Source organism: Puntigrus tetrazona, unplaced genomic scaffold (genome assembly GCF_018831695.1).
Source record: "Puntigrus tetrazona isolate hp1 unplaced genomic scaffold, ASM1883169v1 S000001170, whole genome shotgun sequence".
In the NCBI taxonomy this organism is placed as follows: Eukaryota; Metazoa; Chordata; class Actinopteri; order Cypriniformes; family Cyprinidae; genus Puntigrus; species Puntigrus tetrazona.
Window position 1 is genome coordinate 1064051 of NW_025048756.1, and position 11504 is coordinate 1075554.

General features: G+C 34.9%; 1 protein-coding gene across 1 annotated transcript in view; it reads left to right on the forward strand.

Moving 5' to 3' along the window:
* Nucleotides 1-11504, forward strand: part of LOC122341209 (exportin-5) — a 55266-nt gene extending 43762 nt beyond the window's left edge. Inside the window, exons 30-33 of the mRNA XM_043234552.1 lie at nt 50-157; nt 254-391; nt 1679-1843; nt 10022-11504. Of these exons, the coding sequence (XP_043090487.1) occupies nt 50-157; nt 254-391; nt 1679-1843; nt 10022-10171 (561 nt within the window). The 3' untranslated portion in view covers nt 10172-11504. The remainder of the gene's footprint in view (nt 1-49; nt 158-253; nt 392-1678; nt 1844-10021) is intronic.

Sequence of the window (11504 nt, forward strand, 5' to 3'; positions counted from 1 at the left end):
AATGAAGTAAAAATCTTTTTACTGTCTTTTGTTTTTGTTTTTTTTTAAGGATATATATATGACTCTCCTGACTATATGTTTTAACTCCCTTTCCTGGAAAGACACTATAAACTGTCAACGGTGTGCTAATGTGCTTTGCTGGACTTTGCTAAAACAGGTATTTGTTTGAAATTTGTTTGAAATTTGTTTTTGATCTTAGTTTTTAATCTTTTGACAATACTGCATCTCTATATGTGAATGAATTAATTTGCAGGTGCTTGGCTGTAACCTTCTCCCAGATGCTGTGACATGGCTCTACACCAGTGTACTGAAGGGTCTGCAGATGCATGGGCAACATGAAGGCTGCAATGCTGCGCTAACTCAGCTGGCCTTGCTCATCTACGAGTCTCTAGTGCGTCATAGCATTTCAGATGTGATATTTTAAATGTGTCTGGAAAGCATATATATCATTTGGCATTCTCAAAAAGATAAAACTTAAATTTTTGTCTTCTTACTGGTTATGATAAACAAAATATAACTGTAAATATACAGCTCTGGAAACATTTAAATCAGCTTTGTGTATGGCAGCCATTCCAATGTCTGTTGAATTCAACACTTCCAACATTTCATAATTACTAGTCATGTAGAAAAAACTTCAAAAGAAAAGGTTTGAGTTTGAAGTGTTCAATTCTGGCTTTACTGGCAGAAGGAATGAGTGTCAGTGAGTGAGTTAATGTTGCTTCCATCTTTAAAGTGAGTGTCAGGTTGCACCTATCTTTAAAATATGGGGTTTAAGAACAATGTCAAGCTACAGTTATTGCGTAAAACAATTCTACAGACCAGAAGAGGGCGAAAATGATTGCACTGACTACGATGATCATCAACTCATTCAAATGTCACTCAACAAATGTAGGATGTGACCTGTAAAAAGCAGCTGGAGTGAAGTGCATGATAAGCACAGCTCAAAACAGTCACCTAGGGGCCTATATAGTTTTCAGTTGATGTGATGGTTACCCAGAGAGGTCCACAGTCCACAGTGTTTTGCACCCAGTATTTTGAGGATCAGTGATGATTTGGGGATGCCCACCTTTGAGGATTGTTTTTCCAGCAGGACAATGTTCTGTGTCACACAGCCAGGCCAGTCAAGGTGTGGATGGAGGACCACCAGAACAAGTCCCAGTCATGGCAAGCCCAATCTTCAGACATGAAACCCATTTAAAGTCTCTTGATTGTGGTCAAAAGGAAGATGGATGATCACAAACCATCAAATAAACAAAATTTGTGTTTGTTTCCACTAAATATTGATTTTGAATTCTTAAAGTTAAAACATTATTATTGTGTAGTTTAAAACTCTACATCTTGTTTTCTTTGCATAATTTGAGGTCTGAAAATCACATATTCAATTATAGTTTACTGTCATTGACCTGCAGTGACTTATATTGGCTGCAATTTGTAGCCAGTAGCAATGTCAATCAGTGTATTCAGTAGCTTAGGTGTTAATTTTAAAAAGGTTTTTGACAATAAGAAATAGATTTTGTAGTTACACTGATCCTCATAAATGACGGTAAATAATTTTTTAGACAAAGGAGTTAACACTAGCTAATGTATTAAATGCACATTTGAATGACTTCACACATTGGTGAGAAAATGAAATTAACAATGATTTACAAGTTTTCATCATTTTGATGTTTCTGTACAGAGGCCTCGATACACTGAGCTGCGTTTCATCATGAATCAGATCCCTGATATCCATATTGAAGCCCTGGAGCAGTTTGATCAGAAGACCATACAATCCACCGTATCAAAGGCAGGAGAGAAGAAAAAGAAGGAGCAGTTTAAAAGGCTCATTGCAGGCACTGTTGGGGTATGGCCACATTTAGTTTCTTTTCTTTACATTCTTTACCTTTGATCATCATATTGCTTGTAATCAGTTAGTGGTCCAGTCTATATTTAAGACAAATTAATCCCAACAATGTATGTACACTTGCAAATCATTAAGCATATAAATCATCGATTTGATGTTTCACACACATGCACACAGACATTATTTCATAAACTCTATGTGCCACAAAATCTGTGCTGTTTTGAATTGGCCTCCGGTTTTCACTTTATTTTGCCTCCAGCGTTGTGACGTAATTGAGACATCGACCCTAAGGGTCTATAGATGCTTTCTACACCAAATGTAAATAGCAATTAGATTCCATTTACATTAAGTGAAAATAGCAATGGATTATATTTACACTGAAAAAGCAGCATTTTTGTGATATGCTATTTACACTAAGTGCAGATAGCTAAAGATTCTATTTACACTGTTAAAATAACAGGATTTTCTGCTTATACAGTTAAGTGAACATCAATTAATTGACCAACTCAATTTAATTAAACTCAGAAAAAACTAAGTTAACTGAAAATTGGCTGTACACTTAAATACATGGTCTGCATTTGTAACTGTGTGAATTAACGGTAATACTCACCTTGCTATTCTAAAGGCTTATTACGTTCCTTTTTCAAAACACACCTACAAAATTCCCTGCTGTTACTTGACAAAGAATGGCAGAAATGGTGACTTAAACTTATTTAATCTTGTGTATCCTAAAAGTAACGTTTTAGAATACGGTTTCTTACTTATTTCATAAATAATAAGGAATTATTGAAGAATTAAAAGGTTTATTTACTGACACTACTCACTACTGTTAATTACTGAGGAATATATGTTAACTAATCGATATGTAGTACAATTTTATGATTGTTAAGTAACAGTTATCTAATCAATAACTAATGTATTCTGGCATACCTCCTGAAGAACTAATATTAATGATCTACTAGTTAAGGTTCAAGAAAAATAACTATGAAGTAACTACTAATGAACAGTCATACCCCATTAAATTGAATTGTGACCTTTCATATAAATGTTTTTAGTAGAAGTATGAAAATATTAATAATATTAATAAATGCAATACATTTTATAGGGTTGTGCCCGTGTTTTTTTTTACATTTTTTTTTTTTTGTAAGAAATCAGTTCATGATAGGAACCCCATCACCAACTCCAGTGCTTTGTGATAACTTATTTTAGTTTTTAGATTTTATATACAGCACTGTATGTGTGCTTCCTCAGCATACACAAATAATTCCATTCCCATATGTAATGCAAGGACTGAGGAAAAGTAAAACAGTTTTGAACCTGAAACAGTGGGCTTTTTTTAATCTGAAAAGACAGTGAAACTATTATAACTCTTTATTAATATAAAGATTTATGAGATAATTGCCAAGGAATTACTTAGAACCTGAAACAGTATTCTAAAGTGAAAATATTAGTAATAAATAATTATCAAATGATTCTGCAGGACCTGTTTTAAACCTGAAACTAGAGGTCTTTTTGTGTCCTAAAATCCATTCCCGACCTGACTCATTTCATACCCAAAATCGTATATGCATTAGAGTTCGACCTGACCTGACTGCATTTAATTTCGAACCCAACTGAACCTAAAACATACAGTTTGCACAGCCTGCAATCCTGCAGTCAGTCAGGGAAAATCCTGATGACTGCTGATGGATTTGGCCATGTCATGGCAATTTTAAAATGACTCCCAATAAAACTCAATAAATAGTCTCCAAAGATTTTATTCTTTGTAAAGAAGGTCAGGTTACAAACTCTTACCAGCTATACTTTTCCTCAGTAGGACGGTGACCGAAAATGCTTCACTATATCTTTTCTACTAAAGCCTAGTCCCCTTTATTTAGGATCATTATGACCCCTTAGGTCAAGTGCAGACAATTATGGGTCTCCCAGCTGTCCCTCTCTCATCAATGTGAATTAATTTTCCACTACAATTTTTCCCTTTTTATCATTCGTTGATAAATAATTAGAAGGAAAATGTATTTCCTGCTGTTAAAACGCCTACTACTGAATTAATCATATTACATAATGTAGTGTATCAAAATAGCATGCATATAAAATAATTTGGTAACAATGTAGGTGCATATTTATTCTTTGGTAGCCGGTACTCCAGACATGGGTCCAACCTTCAGTCACTTTACAAATGCAAAATACCACCCTTTAGTTATTTCTTTTTCATAAAACAGTAAGTAGAATTTTAGTTATGACATTAGTTTTATACTCGTCATCTCTGTCTTTTCTTTTAAATGATCACTCTCTTAGATTCATGAAAAGTCCTAATTCTGCAAAGGCAGTTTTTGTGGTTAATACTAGAAAACAAAAGTATAGAAAAGGTGGGCAACACTGTTCAGATAACCCATGTTGTGTACATTTAAGTAATTTGTCTTAAATCATTTAACACATCTTTTCCCTTATACTTAATCTACTTAATCCCATAGTTTCTTGCTTTCACTTGCACTAGTTCTTCTTAAATAGTTACGTCCTTTACAGTGAATCATTCTTTCAATCCCCTTTTTAAACATTTATATAGCCTTTATCAATACAGATTGTATCAAATAGACGAAATTAAGTGTCCCCAACTAAGCAATCCAGAGGCTACAGCGACAAGGAACCAAAACCCCATCCATAACAGAATGAAGAAAAAAAAACAGGCTCAGTTGGGGCCAGTTCTCCTCTGGACGGATGCCCAACACTTAATTTCCATTTCAATTTTAAGCGCATGTCAGATTGGGAAAAGGGCTTGTAACGAATTAGCTCAAAAAGAATATTTAAAATTAATTATAGCTAGGTATAATTCATTTTAAATATTTACATTAGATTTTAGAATTAACCGTAGCAGAATTAACGCTACAATTATTTGATCTGTTCGTCCACCGAGCAGACAATATAATTTTTTTTAATTTCTAGGAAAGGTTATTTTCCTGGCTAAGGAAGAATAGCTTTCCTACTCTGCAGTACTAGCAGTAGTTTAGCATGTAGCAAGGGTGAGCATTCAATGACTTCAAACTGTGAGCAGCACCCAGAATCATTTGTAAATATAGGGGATTTAACACATGAGGCTATAGAAAACATACAACACATTAGCAAAACACACAACACATTAGCAAAACACATAATACATAGGATAAAGGAAAGTAAGTTTCACGTCAATTAACTACAACCTAGTGAGAATCATCAAAGAATAAAAATTCACCTTAAAAGGGGCTCGAAACTTAAACACGCATCCAACTGGTTATAAAAGGTACTTACATTAATTTTTGTTGCTGCAAAAGAATCCTGATGTGGCAGACAAGAAATCTTAATGATTTCTTTGGGTGTGATCTGGAGGTTTTCCTCTGGTTCCTCTTGAAGGTAGGAAAGTCCACAGCGAGATGACAAAGTTATTTGAAGGTAACTACCAGAAGGTTGGACTAATGAGTTGAGTCTGTAGAGGATCCATCTCATAGAAAAATATATTTTGAGCATCGAATAGTCAGTGTTAGGGTCTTTTGATAGTGGAATTGTCATTCAGAGGCATGGATTTTGAGTGGGAGAAAGTTTCTGTTTGCTTTTATGGCCCATTGGCGTCTTTTTGATTTTAAGGTTGGAGCAACTTTATTCCAAAATACAGTAAAAATGGTATGATGCACTTCGTGATTCTATAAGGTAAATCATCATTTGAGGGATAATGAGAGAATCATTTTGATACCAAGAAAGAACCATCTAGAAATGATCAAAGTCATAGACATGAATATAAGCATTTAGAGACTAACTAAAGCAAATAAAGAGTTGTAATTAATGAGATAAAGGGACACACATACAACACAAACACATATGAGATATATTCATAACTGTTTACGATATGTTTTTTAGGTTTTGGGGACATCCTAATGACAATGATGAATTATTAATAGTCAAAATAGAATCTATGACTTCTGGAAGTAGCTCTTTTAATAGTTTAGATGGAAAAGGGTGATGATTTAACAAGTTTGTACAATTCTTGCTCTCCAGGGTTCTATAGTGTCTTGATGTGATGTTGTAATTATTTGATGGCTGCATGGTTACAATTTTATCTCTGATAGTATCAATCTTGGACCGCTGTAATCATGGAGAATATCAGAAATAAACTATACATGTGGCAAGCTGTACTTGTGACAATGCATGTAGAAGCCATTTACTCACCATGAGTGATTGATGACTGACTTAGCGCTGTTGTTTGATGAAAACGGATTGAACAAGCACAAGGAGAAATGAAACGGAGCAGAAAAGGAAAACAACAATAGGCACAAAATTAAACGTTAGAGGGAACTATAGTGATAAGCTGATCGGCTAACAAATAATTAACGTGCTGCAGCCGCATTACATGGTTTTACATTAAAAGCCAACAATCAACAGTCAAATGAGTCAGATTACTTTAATACGAAGCATTAGAAATATGAAGGGATTTAAGTAATATTTTACTTAATCGCTTTAAACAACAGGGATAGATAAACAGAAGGCCACAAGCTCTGCTGCTTGGGCTGAATAATTTAATGGCAACACACTGAAAGTTATGGGTTCAAATTTGTTTTGGGCATTTTCTCAATTTTCTAATGGTTCGTCTGGAAGTTCAGGTCACTGTGTGCACACTTGCTCAAGGCACCATCAGTGTCAGATGAGAGTAACCTATAAATTCTCTGGCAACCATCATAGCCTTCTCAGTGGCAGCCCTCAGACACTGAGGCAGACCTGCTGCAACTGCATCTAATTGGAAAATAAGCCACAGGTCTCAGTCTGTCAACCATGAGTCCATGGGTTTATGACATTTACACGGATGTCATAAACCCATTTTGGTGCCTGAGGCAGCTGAAGCTTCATGTTCACAAATGCCTTCTCTCACTCTCCTGTCCAATCAATATTTGTTAGTTGATTTTACCCTATGCCCTGTTGTTAGAGCTCTCAGAAATTTCTCAAGCACTGCATAATTAGGACCAGTACAAACAAATTTCTAAAAATGATAACACTTGTTTCTTTGTGAGAGTTTTTGGCACACCTTTACAATTTTGGTTGGTCTTTGTCTCTTATTTTTTTACAGGGTAAACAGGTGTACACACAGACAGGTTGCACAACACAATTATTCCTTTTTTTATGTCACCGGCAACGTTTTTCCAAACTTTTATTGTCCAATTTTGGTGAGCCCGTGTGAATTGTAGCCTCAGTTTCCTGTTCTTAGCTGAAAGGAGTGGCACCCCGTGTGGTATTCTGCTGCAGTAGCCCTTCTGCCTCAAGGTTCAACGTGTTGTGCGTTCAGAGATGCTCTTCTGTAACTGTAACGAGTGGTTATTTGAGTTGCTGTTGCCTTTCTATCAGCTCAAACTAGTCTGGCCATTCTCCTCTGACATTAACAAGGCATTTGTGCCCACAGACCTGCCGCTCACTGGATATTTTCTCCTTTTTTTAGACCATTCTCTGTAAAACCCAGTAGATCAGCAGTTTCTGAAATACTCAGACCAGCCTGTCTGGGAAATCAACAACTGTGCCACATTCAAAGTCACTTAAATCACCTTTCATCCCCATTCTGATACTCTGTTTGAACTGCAGTACATCGTCTTGACCATGTCTACATGCCTAAATGCATTGTGTTGCTGCCATGTGATTAGCTGATTAGAAATTTGCGTTAACAAGCAGTTGGACAGGTTTACCTAACAGGTACTAACCAGTGTACCAAAGTGCCTAGTGAGTGTACACTGGTTGCCCAGTAAATCTTTTATCAAAATTCAAAGTTCCCTTTTCATCAAAACAGTCTTTTCAAATTCAACTTTATTGTGATGTGCAATGCAAATTGCTAGGCAACATTATTTGTGTTGAATGGCTCAGTTTTGTTTTTAGCCTCTGGCACATCATTCAGGGGTGTTCTGCACACAGTGCTTCCATCAGTAGACAGGGGTGCTCTGTGCACTCTTAGTGATTCCAGCACTAAACAGGAATTTTGGGGTCTTCTTCCTCTTCATCATCATCTGAAGCGTGTGGTGCTTTCTTCTTGTTGGAGAGCAGTCGAGGTCAGGGTCCATTTTCAGGGCTCGCAACTCAGCCACAGGATAGTAAGGATAGAGTGGTTGTGCGTGTTGAGAACATCAAAACTGTTCATCTATTTGATGCAATTACTTTTTCTTCACTTTTTTCCATTACTACTTTTTCTTTTCATTTTCTCTGCTTGCTACATTCAGTATTACCTCTTTTGGAAAATCTTGGTACTTTATTAAATTCCCCATATCTTGTATGCATTTTTGGCCATAATGCTTTTTCATCTGATAATATACCGTTTCATGTGTCTTATTTTTCGAAATTTTACTCTAGGATTTCCCCAAATCCATTTCTTTTTCTGTGGGTTACTTTGCACCCTATAATGTATTGCATCTTTAAGACAGATCAGACTACCGTCACCTACTGTCAGGTCAGGCGGAGTGCATCTTTGAAATGTTGTGACCCCTATGCCGATGTTTCAATTCTTGAATTCTTTGATTACGGTGGTTCTCAATTACCATCAGATATGTTGCCAATCACTCTGCCAACTTACCCTTAAAGCCCCAGTTTTAGTTTTCCTTCTGGAAACATCTCAACCGTGCAGCATTCGCTCAGTGATTGCATTTCCTTACCTAAAATCTTGACTACACTCCCACTTAAGTCAGCCAGTATAATTTATCCTCTGCTTAAAAAAGTTGTTGAAAAAGAAACTAAACTGAAATTAACAACACTGTATTTCCCATAGAAAAATATTGATCCATCTCTTATCAAAGAGCCTTCTGAAGCCACTTAGGTTCTTTTCCTGATTCCAGTTGTGTCCATCTCTGGACATTGGCAGTCGGTCCCTCATCCCTTAATCTGTTTGGGGTAGGGCTAAAACTCCGTCACCATCCACTCGCAGGTCCAGAAAGCACATCCAAGTGATCCCATCTTCGTTGCCAAATTGATGTGGCAATTTTAAAATGACTCTCGGCATGTAAGAGACAAGCTCAATAAATGGTCCTTAAAAATTTTATTCTTTGCAAAAAAGATTAGACAGTCCTATAGAAACCACAGTTTGCTACAGAGTGCGACCAAGAGGGAGGGGAGAGGGGTGGTGGTTTACAGAGCTAATTTATTAGAAACAGTAGTATTACCCATAAAATAAAAAAAAGGTTAATGATATTAGTTAATGCCACACATTTTATTCTGTGTTTTTAAGCTATGATTCTCAAGACTTGTTTCGTTTTGAATATCTTGAATGAATGATCCAGACATGAAATACGTGTAACATTCACAGTTTGAGCCACCTCTCCTGGCATAATGGAACACATACAGTCATTATTTGCAGAGTATCATTCATCATATTCAAATCATATTTTTGTCAAAAGGGCAAAAAAGGGTCATGTCAGAATGAGTGCTTCACAAGTTTTACCATCTGCCCCATTGGAGGTGATGAGAATTGACTGTCTTTTATAGTTCTTAAATTGTTTTAGATTAGGAGCTACTTCTCGGTGGCAGGTAAGGTTTTTTTAGCCTCACTGAAATTTGCACTATAAAGTCTTTGATGCCCTTCACGACAATGTTCCTTTTGCATTCTAAGCATTTATACTGGCATAAAAAACAGTATCAATAGACTGTCTACAGAGAATGATTAGAGACTATCTCCTATATAACTAAATGATAATTTATTTCAAAAATATACAAATTGTGTTTCATAAAAGGTACTTATTTTACAGTATATGTTACATGTGCACTTTTTTCAAAACCCTTGTTACACAAAAGTTTTGCTGAGCTTCAGTTTATTTTTATGATATGCTTTATTTTTTCACAAAAAAGAAAACTTAAAATGGGAAAAAAGCAACATCCTGTTTTCTTTATTTTATAAAAGCAAAATGTATCAAACTAAAAGCAGACCTTTATACAGTGATGCATTTAAGACAATGAGTTTAAAGTGTTTAAAGCTGATTCTGCTGGCAAGGATACAGCTGAAGTGATCGCTTTGACATGCACACACTTTTTTTTTCTTTTTTTTTTTTTACATTGCAAAATTAGTCATAAATTCTTTGTGTAATGTGCACAATTATTTCCTGGTCTGCTATAATAAACTAATGTATAATTAACTGTATGCAATTTTATTTGATTAAAATTTTTGTGTATTTGTGTCTGTATGTGTACTGATAGAAACCCCTTGGACAACAGTTTAAGAAGGAAGTACATATCCGAAACCTTCCGTCTCTGTTTAAGAAGCCAAAGTCTACGAGAGATATGCTGGAGAACACTGATACTGCAGGTCTGATTACCCTATTTTCTTCTGACCATGACAGTTGCTGAAAGAATCAATATCATTCTTTGCCATTGAAGCTCCCCTGTGTGGTACAGTATACATTTGAATGGGTTTTCTGGGTGAATGGTTTATTGAAAATAGGAAAGATGACAAGGACTTTTGTGTTTAATGTTATTTGGATGTACTTTTTTTCTTTCTTCTTTTGTATGGTTTTTAGATAACGTATCATTTAATGAATAACAAAAATAGCTGTAAGAACGCTTTATTGGGGAAAAAAACTATTGAAAAAAAAAACTTTCGAAAAAGTTAAAGGAGAAAAGTCTTGTTAATTACAGTACCATATCCTCTCTGGGTGTCTAATCCAGCACTACATTCCATTATGCAATGGCCAATTTATAAATAAATAACACATTCAACACTAATTGCCATTTGACAATTCTGTGCACAAATTGTGTAAAAAAAAAAAAAAAGTGTTGTGATTTATACACTATACAATTTTTAATAAATGTATACTTGGACAGATTACACAGACTGTATGCACTCTTTCTTAAGTTGTGAAATGCAAAGAATGTTGTAATTTGCCAGAAGAGAATGAGTCTTAATTATATGAAATCCTGGCAGCTTTTTGTTTCTGGAAGAATTTCTGAATTTACCTCAGAAGAAGAAAACTAAGTGATGCATTGTGCAACTAGATCCAGTGGAGGATATCATTCCGATGAATAGTTTAAGATTACTTGCATTTGTTGCATGTGTTATTGTTAGTGTCATTTTACAAGTTAGTGTTTTTCCAAACTATAGTTCCTCATTACATGTGTGAAATTAAGTGAAAATGTGTCATTTCCTTGTCTAAATGTCTCTCAATGCCAGGATGTTTAATTTTTTTATAACATAAAACCACAATATTTTAAAGTGATAAGTGTTAACAAACACTATGAATGAATGTTTGGCACAGATGTATGTTACTGTTCAATTTTGTGTTCAGATTGGTGTGTCTAATCTTGTATCTTTGACCTGTAAAATTTTTTATAATTTAATATTTAGAATTTAACATTTTAAATTATATTAATTTACAATGTGTTAATAATAATAATTTGCAATAGTGAATGAATAATAATTTAAAAGCCACATTATTTCACTCCCCTCACACTTTCTTATCTGCCTCAGTAACATTCATATTGATCTACCATATTGAAAAGTGCTTTAAACTTTAAAATGTGAAATGCAGAATTAATTGTTAAACCGGGATTAAAGGAAAGTTTTTATGAAGATTTTTGACAGGACTACCAAGAACATAAAACATGTTGGATAGAATCAATGTGTGTTTAGATGTTTGTGTTACTAACCAATTAAAAAAAATAAATAAAAAACAAGCAAAACTGT